General features: G+C 37.8%; 1 protein-coding gene across 8 annotated transcripts in view; it reads left to right on the plus strand.

The window, feature by feature from the left end:
- Nucleotides 1-15,188, plus strand: part of rbbp8l (retinoblastoma binding protein 8-like) — a 92,415-nt gene extending 77,227 nt beyond the window's left edge. For 4 of the 8 annotated variants that reach the window (XM_030732699.1, XM_030732707.1, XM_030732703.1 and 1 more), the window contains 7 exons: nucleotides 6,258-6,439; nucleotides 6,524-6,567; nucleotides 8,719-8,789; nucleotides 11,281-11,986; nucleotides 12,082-12,181; nucleotides 12,315-12,382; nucleotides 12,604-12,948. In XM_030732699.1, coding sequence (XP_030588559.1) covers nucleotides 6,258-6,439; nucleotides 6,524-6,567; nucleotides 8,719-8,789; nucleotides 11,281-11,986; nucleotides 12,082-12,181; nucleotides 12,315-12,382; nucleotides 12,604-12,921 — 1,489 coding nt within the window. In that variant the 3' untranslated portion in view covers nucleotides 12,922-12,948. Of the gene's footprint in view, nucleotides 1-6,257; nucleotides 6,440-6,523; nucleotides 6,568-8,718; nucleotides 8,790-11,280; nucleotides 11,987-12,081; nucleotides 12,182-12,314; nucleotides 12,383-12,603; nucleotides 12,949-13,648 lie in introns of those variants that run through there. The other 4 variants (XM_030732706.1, XM_030732704.1, XM_030732701.1 and 1 more) reach the window with 4 other exon arrangements.
- Nucleotides 15,189-16,042: the final 854 nt, after the last annotated feature.

Raw genomic sequence — 16,042 nt, forward strand, 5'->3', positions numbered from 1 at the left:
CATCTTCTGGAATGTTCTTTTGATCAATGAGTGTTTGGAAAGAGAGCTTCCAATCACTGTATCTTAATGGATCTCCACTAAAGGTTGATGGTTCAGGAACAGGTATCCTACTAGCATTTAATGCACTTGCTAGTGCCTTGACAAGATCCGTCATACTCTCATTCAAAGAGGTGGTTGCAGCTTGTGGGACTGTGTGCTCAAGCACTGGGGGAACACTTGAATGTTCAATGGGTTTATTTTCTGTTGCTGACTTTGTTATGCCCTCTTTTACACTCACTTGGTCATAAACTTGCATTCTTGCTTGAGCTGCACGTAGATATTTCACCCTTTCTAAATGCTGCAATCTTCTTTTCCTTTCCTTAAGTGAACTTTGCAGAGCTGCATATTCTTCCTCTTGTTTAGCTTTAAATTTTGCTTCTCTGTATTCTAAGCTTAAGTTCCTCTGCTTCTCTTTCTAAACAGTCTTTTGGTTAAGGCCTCTTGTTCTGCTGCTTTTCTTCTAACTTCAGCTTCTAGTTTTTCAATTTCTATCTGTTCAATTTCTTGTTCTTCTAATACCTTTAGAACTGCTTGGTTTGCAGCTGCTTCTGCCGTGGCTTCTTGGTGCTTTACAGAGGACTTACTAGAATGTCTAGAAGTATGACTTACAGACAGTTGACTTAAAGAGAGAGCCTACCTCTGGCCAATCTTGTGCCCCTTCTGCAGCATTTCCATCTATGTAACTTGTTGCTTTGGATACAATGAATTTAGAAATCTGCACACAAACATCTACCTTGCGGCGTGTTTCTTGATCGGGCGGTGTGAGTTGACGTAGTTCATTATACACGTTGAACATCTGCAGAAAGACCTGTAACATCACCAACAATATCCTGTAAAAGGTCCTCAGTTAAGGGTTCTGACTGGGAAAGTGGCTGCTTTGATGATTTGGCCCGTGTTCTCCATTTTTCAAAAATGTAGTTAAATCTCTGTTGAAGCCCTTTAATTTTTTCATCCTGCATTACTTTTCCCTTCTCTGTAGGAGTTTTGACTCTTGTGCTTCTTCTTAGCTGGGACTCAGGTTCTTGTGAGAATTTAGGGTGAGAAACTTCTTGTTCTTCCTCAGCATTGCTCTGAGAGTCTGTCTCAGGCTGACCTGGGGTCTCAAGAGGCTCAGTCATTTTAAGTCAATAAAGTAGATGAATTAGTAAATAAAGCAGTAGACTAAATGTCTCTTTACAACTTCTAACGTTCACCAAAATATGTATAACTTGTGATATCAACATGACTTATAACCGTAATAACGTTCAGTTCAGTTCAAGTTCAGTTCAAGTTCAGTTCAATTTCAGTTTATTCACTCAGTTAAACCATTACATCAAACATTCTATTACAACAATTGCTATACATGAGTGAAAAGGGAGCAGGAAGAAGAAAAATTCTTGTGAAGACCTGCCCCTTTCTCAATAATTCCAAAAAATGTTTTTTTACATGGCTGTATACTTTAAATCAATAATATAAGTTGCAAACAATTGTCATTCTCTTCATTACTCACTTAGAATTGCATAAGATTTAATAGATTTAATTTTTTCCTTATAAAGTCTTTTGAATTGATTTATTGTAGAACATTTTTTTAGTTCATCATCCAAACTGTTCCATAATTTTACTCCATAAACAGAAATGCACATTTGTTTTAAAGTAGTGCGCACAGATTTACTTATAAAATCATGCCTCCTTCTATTGTTTCTATCACTTGAATTTAAAACAAAAACTTTTGTAAATTAATTGATTGAATAAACAATTTATTAGTATGTTCGCTAGCATTCACATTGTGTAAGACTCTTATAACAAACAGCGGCTTGATGTTAGTTTTATATGTGTTTATGATCCAAAACAACTCCTAAAAATTTAACTTCATTTACTCGTTCCACTAGATTGTCATCTATAGTCATTGGATTAAAATCAACTATTGTTTTGGTACTAAAAATCATAAATGTTGTTTTTTCCCAGTTTATCAATAATTTATTGTAATTAAACCACTCATTATGTTTAGACATCTCACAAACCATATGGTCCATGATGTTTTTTAATTCATTCCCAGAACAAAATAAATGTAACATTTTAGACACCTCACAAATGTCATTAATATACAATATAAAAAGCTTTGGTCCTAACACTGAACCTGATATCAATGTGACTTAAACACTCACAAATGTGCACAAAATATAATGCTTAGAACTTTCAACAAGTAAAACTTTGAATTTTTAAACAAAATGTACCAATATGAATAAAATATATGTTTGCCTTTTACTATGAATGTCTTAACTTAAACTTATGGGGTAAACTATCATTAATAAGAACAGATAATCCAAATTTCGCCACAAAAATATTACTCTGTATCACAGTTTGCTTAATCAACTTTCAAATTCGCCCTTTTTACTTAGACTCCTTTTTACTTATGAGATTCTAAGCTTCTCATGGCCTTATCTTGAACGTTGCTCTTCAAACCGCTCTCTTTACATCTCTGCATGCGTCCTCACGGCTTTAATGTCCGTCATCTACAGCTCCACCTCCTTGTGTCTGCGCTGTATATGCCCAGACATGTCTGCTGCCTCGTCCTGTGCTGCCCACTCGCGCTCACGAACAGTCCGAGTTTTCACTGCAATTCCCCTGAAGCACATCCAGACACAAGTGGTTTCCTCCGACGAATTTATTAAATTCGGCACTTAAAAACTCATTGGCTGTGTGCTTACAAAAAGGAATTAGGGTTAATTTCTTCCATTTGGCCTCCATTCTCTTCTCTGCCCAGCTAATGATAATCTTGTAGCATTACTGCTACCTGTCTTCTTCTAACCTTTTTTACACCCAACTCCCTACAATGTAGTGTTGTAGTCAAGACCACCTAACCCGAGACCGAGACAAGACCAAGACCAGAGTGTATCGAGACCGAGACTTTTAGGGTCCAAGACCAGTCGAGACCAAGACCGAGGGAGGGCGAGACTGAGACAAGACCAAGACCAGTGCCTGACGCTACATGACCCAATAAAATGTGAAACATGATCAAAATCACTTCTCAAATTGATCTGAAAGATCCACATTCCCATAAAATCATCCTGATATTAAACACTCACAGCTCAAATATATATAACCATCTTTATTTAATACTCCTGGGTGACTTCCATCATTTATCACAGAATGTAAAACAATTATTCATAGTTCATCACAATAGTCTTAACTTTTCTCTGCCTTTCATAAACAATGCAAAAAGTTGTGTTGTTTTTAAACCAACAATCTTTGTAAAAATGTGTGCTTTTTCAAAACCACATAGCTAAATGTGTAAAACTGAAAAAATGGCAAACACTCATCGGCAGTAAGAACTAAAGCCTTTAATCTTATACAAAAAACAATCAGAGCCAGGAGGAGGGTCTTAGCACGGTCAATTACTCCTCATGTATGCTGCTCAACGTAGTTGTGTGCGATACTTCAAGATTTGGTATCAATCCTATGCCAAGTAAACACAGGGCCATTATCACCAATACTGATACCAATACTTTTTAATAATTGTGAAGAATTTTCATGAAGTTTAACTGGTTTGAGATTTTTTTCCTTTGGATCATTAATTAGTTAAAACCCAGGATAGAATTGGGCAAAGTTTATATGTAAGTAGAAAATACTTTATCAAAATAAAAGTTATTGTTCTGAAACAATAGAACATTAAAAAAAAAACAATTTTCCCCATACACTGATGTCTGGATTTTTTTTTTTTTTCATAAATGAAGTGTACCAAATCATCACTCAAGAACAAATGCAAACTTTTTTTCCAGGTAGATTGTTCAGAAAGTATAATAAAAAAATTTAATAAAAAATTTCCCTTCATTCACTAATTTTCTACAAATTTAAATTTAAATTTGATTCAAATGTTTCATAGCAAATTCCTTTTTTTCCCAAATAAAATGTGTTATGTGTCACATGCCAGTATAACAAAACACTGTGGGGAGGGGAGGAGCAAAGTGTGCCTGCTCTGTGCTGTGACAGGAGTGACACTTAGACAGTCAGCCTGCATCTTTGATGAAACCGCAGCACTGCATACAGGAGAGAAACTGAAGCCAACGTATCGATATTGATCCCTGATATTGATCAATACCAATACCAACGTTGGCATCCATATTATCGATATTAGGATCGATCTGCCCACCACTAGCTCAATGTACTAATGGCGGAGAAACAACTTACTTCTCTGCTGTTACCATTGGTGGTGGCCATGGTAACTTCAGGGTTCTAGCAAGAAATATTTCTCACCCCAGCGCTAACGCTAATGCTAATTAGTAAGCTAATGCTAACCGCTAAATGCCACTCCCACTTGTTAATTGAGTAATGGGGCCTAAGATGTAAATGGAAAGCAGTAATCAGTTTTTTCAGACATGTAGTTAATTTCTCGAGGTGCATGTCAGGTTTGGTTCCGAGAGGATTTTCAGTTATACACAAAGGATCAATGCAGAACTTTAAATCAGGCCTTCTTAGATCGATAGAATGATCATTTTTGCATATAATCCAGAAAAGTTATTTATATATCAAGCATTTCATGTGTCCCAGAGTGCCGTTTCCTTCCACTGTTTTTGCAGAAATCACATAAAAAAACATACACAACAAAAACATAATCCAGATTTTTTAACGATCAGCTGCTATAAGCATTTTCTACATTTGAATATCAGCCACCATGTTGTGAGCATAAACTATCACGTTTTTAATGCAACAATAGGAAATCGCATCATCTTAGTGGGAACTGTAGTTATTTTATTCTTGAAGGCGTCTCATAGCTCTACTGGTGCTGAAAACTAATGTTTGACTATGGCTTTCTGAATACAAGTAGGGCTGCAACTATCAATTATTTTAGTAATCATGTATTCAGTTGATTACTCCGTTAATTAATCAAGTAATTGGATAAGAAATAATTTTTCATTTTAACAGTTCATCAGCATATTTTAACTTCCGTACTGCAGATGTTTCTCTGTGTGAAACAAACAGGGTGGATGGAGCAGCTACAAAGTTCTCTGTTCTTCATGTTGCTGATCAGGTGGTTGATAAAAAACATTTTGACGGATCCCCTCTGTACTGAAGGGGGGGGCTGCTAATGGCAGCCCCCCTTTCCTTAGTACACTATGGTTATAGGTCTGTTCTGGTGGCTACAGCTGACGTAAAGAAAAAATAACAGCTGACATCCTCTGCACAACACGCACGCACATTCAAACATGCGCACTCACAGCACAGAAGTGGGGGCGTGGAAAAACACCTCAGCGATCCACTCGTTTTAAAGGGTCGTTTTTTTTTTTCCCCCAAATGACGGAAATCTGTTAAAGCGATGGAGAGGTAATGTGGAGGAAATGCTTACACGGAGACACCTGCTGCAGACTTGAAACCAAACATCAAAGCAACAAATTTGTGTCGAGGATTTTTAATAATTGAATTGCGTTACTCCAAGAATCGTTGCAGCCCTAAAACTTGCATTAAATTCTTAGTTTGTGTATCAAAATACATGAATGTTGGTATTTACCATTCATGCTGGGATTTTTTTGTTGAATCGGAAGCCTGAAATTTTCCTTTGATCTTCATTTTCCCTCTTTTCTTCGTGTTCATGCCGGTTGTTGTTTCGATTTATGCAGCACACGCATGACCATAGTGAGATCAAACGTGCACATTGTGAATGAAACTGTCCGTGCTCTGTGGTAGATTGCAAACTGCCATGAAATGATACAGGCGTAAGCAGCGATAATAGCGGTGACCTAGCCGGGGCGGAGTCTGCGAGGTGCGCTCCTTTGAGAGGCAGAGGAGCGCAATCTTTGTTGGATTTGAATCAGTACGTTTTGCATCCAATAAAAGCAAAGATGTTAACAAATAAATTGGACAGTATTCTGGCAACTTAGTGATATTTCCACAGCTGTGGTCTTGACTGGTCTTGAAATAAAATCCCGAGTCCGCAAGGTCCGAGTCCCTGACAAGACCGAGAGCAAATGTGGTCGAGTCAATGACAAGACCGAGACCATCAAAAAGCGGTCTCGAGACCAAGACCAATCTCAAGTACTACAACACTACTACAATGCCCTCCGGTGGTGACAGGCAGCATTACACATAATAAACCCAAAGGAAACACTAACAAAGATTAAATATAAAATCAAATGTGGCAGTTACATATATGTTTTATACATAATTGTGTATGAAGACATTTTGATGTATGACCAATACTAAAACAGTTGTCATTCTGTTTGTGTGTTTGTGTATTTGTGTAGCAAAGGTCACGGTGACCAGTCTTCCAACAGCAGCATTACCACAGAGGTCAAGCCAAACTCTTCCCCTGCCCTTTCACCCTCATCTGGAATTCTGTCCCTCATCTCTTCAACAACCAGCAGGGCAAGCCACAAGCCAGCAGATGGCAGCATTTCAGTAAAACCTGAGGTCAACCGAACTGAAGGTTAGGAAGCAGTGCTGATTTGTTGACTATCATTCTCTCATCTTACATAATACATTCATGCATTTTCTGGCTTTGACCAAACAGAAACTGAAAGCAGGCAGTTAAGAGGAGCCAACCGAAACAATTTTGTAAGTTTTGTTTTTAATCAGTCCCATTATATTTACATTTATTAGTATTTTTTTTTAAACATTTTCTCTGCTGCAAAGATAAAGTCCATTATTTTGAATTATTGTCGATGTCAGTATTCCATTAACTGTTTGGGTTTAGTGTAGAGCCTTAGATGACAACTTGGAGCAATACATCCAAAGTAGATATAAAAGAATCAGATCCAAGATCTAAAAGAATATTGAACTAATCCTGTAATTAAAGAGGAAAAGAGGGAAAAAATTATCACCAAAAAGGGGTATGCTTGTTTTCTAGCATCTTGAGGGACAGTGATGCCATTTAAATTGGATTACATGAGATAAGGGGAGACACATTTTGGTTTCTTTTACACAATTTAATAAATATTTGCTCTCAACAGAAGCAAAAATACATTTGTTACAAATAAACACAAACGTTTATGTCTGGAACCCAGTTTTTATACAATTACACTGTACAATATACAACAATAAGCAGTGACAGAAGGTTAGGTGTAAGACTTTAATAGAATCCTATTCATATATGATAGGTGAATAGAATATGTAGAACTACCAAATATAAATAGGTACTGTATATCAATCATGCATGGATTGTAAAGACTGTAAGATTGTAAAGATGATGCAACATCCATTTTAATGAAACCTTTTTTCATTGCTAATTTTATTATTATTATTATTTATATAGCAGTAGTTCACAACAACATTCAACTCAAGGCATTTTATATTGTAAATAAATAACCCTACAATATTAAAAGCACTTGGAAATGATGGGGAGGAAGAACTCCTTTTTAACAGGAAGAGATCTTCAGTAGACACAGGCTCGGGGAGCCATCTGCTAGGACTGAGTGAGGGGAAAGATAACACGTCTCTATTCATCCCTTCATATTTTTTTCAGTGAATATTTAAATTGATGGGTGTGGCCACATATAAAAAAAGGTTTTATGGCTTTATCATTGTACAGTATGGGGGAACTTAAACTGTTTTACAACTCACACCTCTGTGTGGAGTTTTTTCAAGCTTAGCTAACCTTAGCTTTGTGTTACTTACATGTTCCAAATGACTTTTTTTCTGCCAATGAATTTTGATAGTAACAGGGTTATTAAGATAAAATAAGGTCACACTTAGTGAGTTACACAGATAGCTCACTAATCCAAAAACAAATACAGATAAGTTCATAAATATTTTTAATGACAGTGACACATTTTTTCCATCAAAAAAAACAGATGTGAATGAAGTGCAGACTTTCAACTTTATTTCTAACAAAAGCACTGTTAACTGGAATTATACATAGTCCCTCATTTTCAAATATCAAAATTAATATGTCAATTGACTGACAAGCAGTTTCCATTAAAGCTGAAAGTCCATTCTTCAATCACATGATGATGGTTTGATTTAACCTTGTGTTAAATATGGAGCTGCCAGGCAGGAGGAAAAGAGGAAGTTTCATAGATGTAGTGAAGGAGGACAGAGAGTTTGTGTGGCAAAGGAGGATGCTATGGACAGGATAAGATGGAAGCAGATGATCTGCTGTGGTGACCCCTAAAGGGACCAACTGGAAGAAGGAGACAGAGACAAATGTCCAAAACCTTACTGACCTAACCATATGATGCTTTACTCTGGCTTATATCGCATTGAAAAAAAAAAACCCAAAAACTAGAAGCATACGTTGATGATGGTGATGTTACATTTAACCCAATAGGACATTCTTTTGCACACCTAATACTTTTAGATAGTAATTTCAAAGCTGTCATCAAATATACCCAAATTTTTAAGGTTGGTAGAATTTTGCTGTTCTCTTCATCAATTTTGGGTTAAAATTTGGGCCAGTATTTTGCTTTAGGTACTGCACATGGTACACTAAAACTGAAAACAGTGAAATCCTAGCTCTTCAGATAAACTAAATTCAAACCATTCTATGTTTTTTTAATCTTTGATGGGTATAAAGACAATGGAGCTAGCTTAGTATTTCTTTTATTTTTCTTCTTTATACTTCTTTATACTAAACAAACTAGCTTTAGATTTAGCCTTTACAAATGAGATAAACCAAACTTTTTAATTCTCCAAACTGTCAAAACATTACTTAATGTAATATGAAATATGATCAGTTCTTTTGCTTTATGGCCTTCTCCACACAAACAGGAGACTCTTCCAGTATCAGCTCTTACATTGCCAACATGGAAAAAAGAACATATTGTAACTGGAGAGAAGAGGTAAGACATAGCAAATCACAAAATGGACTAATCTCCCAATGTACGAGAGCATGTACTGTGAGTAACAGCAGATGAAACAAATTACTGATTGTGTGCTCCAAAAAATACAGGTGCTGGTCATAAAATTAGAATATCATGAAAAACTTGATTTATTTCAGTAATTCTATTCAAAAAGTGAAACCTGTATATTATATTCATTCATTACACACAGACTGATATATTTCAAATGTTTGTTTCTTTTAATTTTGATGATTATAACTGACAACTAATGAAAACCCCAAATTCAGTATCTCAGAAAATTAGAATATTACTTAAGACCAATACAAAAAAAAAAAGATTTTTAGTAATGTTGGCCAACTGAAAAGTATGAATATAGAAAGTATGAGCATGTACAGTACTCAATACCTAGTTAGGGCTCCTTTTGTCTGGATTACTGCAGCAATGCGGCGTGGCATGGAGTCGATCAGTCTGTGGCACTGCTCAGGTGTTATGAGAGCCCAGGTTGCTCTGATAGTGGCCTTCAGCTCTTTTGAATTGCTGGGTCTGGTGTATCACATCTTCCTCTTCACACTACCCCATAGATTTTCTTTGGGGTTAAGGTCAGGCGAGTTTGCTGGCCAATGAAGAACAGGGATACCATGGTCCTTAAAGCAGGTACTGGTAGCTTTGGCACTGTGTGCAGGTGTCAAGTCCTGTTGGAAAATGAAATCTGCATCTCCATAAAGTTGGTCAGCAGCAGGAAGCATGAAGTGCTCTAAAACTTCCTGGTAGATGGCTGCGTTGACCTTGGACCTCAGAAAACACAGTGGACCAACACCAGTAGATGACATGGCACCCCAAACCATCACTGACTGTGGAAACTTTACACTGGAAGTCACGCAACGTGGATTCTGTGCCTCTCCTCTCTTCATCCAGACTCTGGGACCTTGATTTCCAAAGGAAATACAAAATTTACTTTCATCAGAGGACAACTTTGGACCACTCAGCAGCAGTCCAGTCATTTTTGTCTTTAGCCCAAATGAGACGCTTCTGATGCTGTCTCTTGTTTGAGAGTGGCTTGGCTCAAGGAATGTGACAGCTGAAACCCATGTCTTGCATTCGTCTGTGTGTGGTGGTCCTTGAAGCACTGACTCCAGCTGCAGTCCACTCTTTGTGAATCTCCACCACATTTTTGAATGGGTTTTGTTTCACAATCCTCTCCAGGGTGCAGTTATCCCTATTGCTTGTACTGTTTTTTTCTACCACATCTTTTCCTTCCCTTCGCCTCTCTATTAATGTGCTTGGACACAGAGCTCCAGCCTCTTTAGCAATGATCTTTTGTGTCTTGCCCTGTTTGTGCAAGGTGTCAGTGGTCATCTTTTGGACAACTGTCAGGTCAGCAGTCTTCCCCATGATTGTGTAGCCTACAGAACTAGAGTGAGAGACTATTTAAAGGCCTTTGCAGGTGTTTGTAGTTAACCCTTTAACGCGGGGTGAAGCACCCGTTACTTGCCCTCAATACCAGCGAACAGCTGATTGAGACGTGGCGTATCAGCAAGGAGTCGGCTGATCAACGTTCCTTTGATCAGCTGGCTTATTGCCGTAACTCTATTGAAAAAATGCAAATGGTTCCAGAAAGCCCAGAAATTGCAAGTCACAGCCATATAGGGGTATTATGGTATTTGTTGCCAGAAGTCTGTGAACGGTGGCACTTTTGAAGTATGTTGTGCCACGGCCGATGCATTCGGAGTAAAAGGATATAATAGTTAGCTGATTGGAGTGTGGCACCAGATGTCTTTAGTATTGAACCTTTTCACAATATTCTAATTTTCTGAGATACTGAATTTGGGGTTTTCATTAGTTGTCATATATAATCATCAAAATTAAAAGAAACAACATTTAAAATATATCAGTCTGTGTGTAATGAATGAATATAATACACAAGTTTCACTTTTTGAATGGAATTACCGAAATAAAAGAACTTTTTCAAGATATTCTAATTTTATGACCAGCACCTGTATGTTTTTGGACTCAGCCAGTCCAACATTTTCCCCATTGTTTTGAGTCATTATGCCATTCAATGTATGGTATACTTGAAGCTAAGTTTCTCTTGACTTTAGCTTTTTTTCCCCCATCCTTTTGTTTCCAAAAGAACACAAAAGGATAAGCCAGAATTTTAACTTTTATTTATGGAAAATAGATTCTGTGATATCCATCATGTCATACAATCTGTTTATGCCAATTTGATTGTATTGTCAAACTACAGCACTTAATAGTAATAGTAATAAAACTTCAGTGGTACTTGTACTTGACAATTGCACTCAATCTGCACTCTTTTGAAGTAGGCCAGGCTTTGCTCCATTTTCCTCTTCAGCTTTTTTGGCCTAGTGATAGCCTGAGCAAACATCTAATTATTGGAAAATAAGTCAAAGTACCATATTACGTTACTAAGTAAACAACAACAGATTTTCCTACTGACATGTTCCCCTTGACTTTGTTTCTCATATCTTAGAATTCAAAGTGTTGAAGGACTCGACCAGCATTCCTCCATCCCTATTCAAGCTCTGTTCAAAAACTCTCTCTTAACTACTGGAGAGATGCGACCCAGCAGACACATGATCCATGCTCCTGTCCCACGACATCCTCAGACAATCAACAGCAGTCCTGCTTCTCGTCCCTGGCCCCTATCTGAATCTTCTGAATGGGTTAGTGCAGGCACCAGCCCAGTGGTACAAACATCTCCCAGCCTACATTTGCAACGTTTTCATTATTTGAACCCAACTAGCCAACAGGCCAGCCCTAGGAGACAGGGTTTTGGCCCTCCCGTTCCTAAGCAGAGCATCGTTCAGCCCCTTACCAGAGAGCCAACTGTGGTTTTCCGGTTGACAAATCTGACAGAATTCGTGGACAGTCAAACTAAGCCCACGGAGAAAAAGGAAAACCTACCGCCCAAGGTTGAGAGGGCCTCTGGAGAAGGGCTTAGAGAGCCAGTGGATGGCCCTCTGGACTTATCTGATCGGGGGAAGTCCATATCCAGTCATGTGTCAAAAAGTGATTCATCCTCAGCCTTACAAGGTGGACAACTAGAAGTGAACACAAATCCTTCTGCAAACATCGCAGAATCATCATCTTCACCGGTTGTCATTCCTTCATCTTCTTGTACGACGCCAGTTAAACAGACAGAAGAACAAGAGCCTGCCAAGGATCCTAACCACAAGGTAATTTAAGGTCTCCATCTTTTAACAACAAAATTAGAAGAAGCTCAGGTAAAGAGGGGACAAATAGAATTCATGGTGTGATGGTGTTCTCATAGCAGGTAGTCAAAGAGCAGGATCACCAAGAGGAGGTGAATGGAATGACAGATGACAACAAGGGGAAGAAGGTGCCTATCCTCACTTTATCATTACGACCAGGTAAAGTGTGACGTGTCTGTGATTTTCCTGAAATTCAGTCAAAAACTGCTTGGAAACCTGACCTGTGAGCTTTGTCAACTGAAAATTTACAGAGCACAAGTGAATAGTGTTTGTTTCTGTCATGATTTCGTAGCAGTAGTCGTGTTGGAGACTCTGAACCCAGCACTCCAAAAGCCAGATTCCTTATCATCAAATAGCAAGGTAATTCAAGCCAACAAAGCAAATAAAGTGGAGGTTTTGTTGGCATATTAACTCATTCTGTATCATCATTTTGAGATGAAAACATTGGCTGCTTCTAGTTTATATATATATATATATATATATATATATATATATATATATATATATATATATATATATATATATATATATATATATATAATATATATCTTATGTGAAACAAGTGTGCTTCTTTGTCACAGATATCATCGGTAACAGATGAGCCAGAAAGCAGCTTGGATGAGCAGGATGAGGAGGAGAGTGGGTCAGGACAAGAAAGCAGTCAGGGCTGCAAGAGGAAGAGGGCATCTGTGGAGACAGAAACTGACAGAGACTTCAACACAGACAGTAATCAAATGTTTATTTTCAGTCCTCCCTTCCTGTCTTCAGTTTTGGTTTTTCCCCTCTTAGGTGTGTCATTCATCTATTTATTTATCTCATGTGGTTCACATTTATTATGGGCTTGTTATTATGGTCACCTACTAAAGTTAGGCTACTTAGGTTGGTGGTTTGATCCCTAGCTGCTCCACTCTGCATGTCCAAGTATCCTTAGGCAAGATACTGACCCCCAAGTTACTCTCCGATGCATCCATCAAAGTACAAATGTGTGTGATGTTAGATAGAAAGCACTAAGGCATAGAATAAAGTGCTTGTATGAATGGGTGTGAATTGGGGAATGAGACATGTTGTACTTGAGGTGAGTAGAAAAGCACCATATAAGAACTACTCTATTTATTTTAGCTTCTGCACCTGTGGATAAAGTTATTGTTAATTTAAAATCTAGAGAAACAGAAAACCAGTCACATTCACACCTATGGGCAATTTAGAATCACCGTTAACCTAATCACACTAACTGCATGTCTTTGGACTGTGAGAGGAAGCTGGAGTACCCGGTGAGAATCCACACTGACATGGGGAGAACATGCAAACTTCACACAGAAAGGCCCTGGACAGATGGTGGATTTGGACCCAGAATCTTCTTGTTGTGAGGCAACAGTGTTAACCACCACTGCCCTAAGCACAGTCATAAATAAAAATATAGATGTATGAGGGAATAGTTAATTCATCTGATCTTAAGTACAATCAGCAACCAAGTCAAAAACCTATATATTCCTAATTATTAATTAACTACTTCCTTCTGTTGAGTTCTAATTTTTATACTTAACAGCTAAATGTGACTTTACCTGGGCACTAATTGTCACTCACCAAAAAAAGCAATTTGAAAGGATTTCTTTTTTTTCTTTGCAGACAACCATCGGGAAAGGAAGATCAAGATCACAATGAGATCAGAGGAGAAGAGCCCTAGATAAAGAGGCTATCACACTGACTTGGTGATTTTACAAAAACTCTTCAACTGTTCAAACTGACTGTTTCTGAGCAAATGGGGGAAGCACAACAAGCTGATACAACTAAAATTTACACAGTGGCGGACAAAGTGCAACCTTAGCAGTTTTTTTTTTGAGTCAAGCCAATTAGCTCTCTTTTTAGTGGTGGTTCTCCACCCATTGCTAAGGGAAATATCTGACTCTTGAGCTGCTAAATGCTCTGTTATGTTCACTGACTAGGTGTCTCAATGACTGTTTGCTGTATGGTAGGAAGTACAGTGTGGGTATAGATCTTCATTTGCTTAAAACAGCTGCAGTGGCTAAAAATTAAGCTAATAAGAATGATAAGCCAAAACAGAGCAGCCAAAACCAATAACTACAGTAAAAGAAGCTGGATGGTCAGGTTATTATTATTATTGGTTCATCACTATAAACAGCTGTTTTAACACAAGTAGTCATATGATCTATCCATCAAATAAGCTTTCATTTTTTTAAGTAAACTATTTGGGAAGTCAGCATTGAGCTGTAAAGGCTTCCCCTGATTAAATTGCATTTTTCAGCCAAAATCCTGTCTTTTTTTTTTTTTCACTAGTCCTAAAATTGAGTCCAACATAGCTGCAGTTTAGAAAGCTCCAGTGTAGAAAATCTAGCATTTACAAATTTTTGACCACTTGTGAGCAGCATCTGCCCCCAAGGAACATCTGCCTTGTGCACATCCAGCAGACAAAGAAAAAACTTCTGTCAAAGTGAATCCTATCTATTAGTTTTCGGATGGTGGAATTTATGAAACCATGACACAAAGACCCTCATTAACAGTATCCTCACCACAAGCATGTCATCTGTCATAGGAAGTTAAAGAGGCTAAAGTGGCACCTGGTACCAAAGATCCTTTCTGACAGAAACTGTTTTTCAAAATAGAGCTGGATCTGATCCAGACTTTTTTTTTCATGTTAAGTTGTACACTAGTGGAGCTTAGTTAGAGGATAAACAAATGTTTCCCTTGATGTTACATCAGATTACGGCATCTATTTTGTATATACAGGTGGGCCTTGAAACTTCTTGGTTTTTGTATGTATTAAGTGCAAGATGTTTGAAAACCTGTCTTAAGATATCCTGTGCTATAGGAGATGTGACAGGGAGCATAAAACAACAATGGGCATGTACAAACTGACAAACGCTGCCATCAATGGATGACCATGTCCGTACTAAAACATATGAATGAATTTATACAAATCTGCACTGTTCAAAGCATTACATACAGGACCTAAAAAAATCTATATTAGTGTGAACAAAGCTTAACAACAGAGGTAGATGCCACAAATGAAATCAAATTATTTTAAGCTGAATGAATGCTACATACTGTAACAATTTTTTGTAGGTAAAACTTTCTCACCCAAGCTCCACTATTTTCTACCTTGTTATATTTTTGATGTCCCTGCTGTAATCACTAGTTCAGCTTTTTGTGGTATGTTTCCTTCTGGGGGGGGGGGGGGGGGGGGGGGGCAACAACTTCCCTTTTTCACCAACGGCCTTTACATGAACAGTTTAATGTTTAGCAGAGCCTTATATGTAAACATCACAATCTCTGTTGAGAGTTTCATTTTTGTCAAGTCACTAAATTTAAACAACAATGATAAAATATGTAAAATTATAAATACACTCTCTTCATCTGAGCAACATTTTTCCACACACACTTACAAAGCTATTAACTGAATCTTGGTCTGAGTAAAAGGGATATAAGGATCAGGATATAGCAGCTTTTAGCCACTGGGTGGAGAAATGAGAGACAGCCAGGCTTAGAAAGTCACCCATTTTGTAACACAGGCCAACCCATTTTCACAAGGTGCCAACCCATCTTCAGCATGAGCAGCTGAAGACAAGTGTTCTCGCACAAGATTATAAAATAATTACTCGTGTTTGTACTTTGAGCTCCTCTCAGCTGTCATTTGGTTACAATTGATCAAAACTTGTGAGTGCTGTACAACCATTCACTCTGCAGTAAACAGTTGTTTTCTCTATTGGTTCAGATTTGCAGAATTCAGTTTTGTTCCTTATCTTATAAGCAAACCAAACACTGTCTGACCTGCTAATGCCTAAAGGATTTCAGTCAGCTTCCTGGCATTGTTGTCAGTGCTTGGCTAAAAAAAAAAAAAAGGCAAATCATCTTACGTGGGTAAGAAAGCCCGAAGAGGAAAACAAGTTCCTCTTCCTCTTTTCTCATTTTCAGACAGCACATATTTTGCAAGTATGAACTTTCCACTAACAGCTGTGACAACTTGTGCTGACCCGGGTAGATGGCGAGTGATAAAAGCAGAGA

This window comes from Archocentrus centrarchus, chromosome 7 (assembly GCF_007364275.1).
Source record: "Archocentrus centrarchus isolate MPI-CPG fArcCen1 chromosome 7, fArcCen1, whole genome shotgun sequence".
In the NCBI taxonomy this organism is placed as follows: domain Eukaryota; kingdom Metazoa; phylum Chordata; class Actinopteri; order Cichliformes; family Cichlidae; genus Archocentrus; species Archocentrus centrarchus.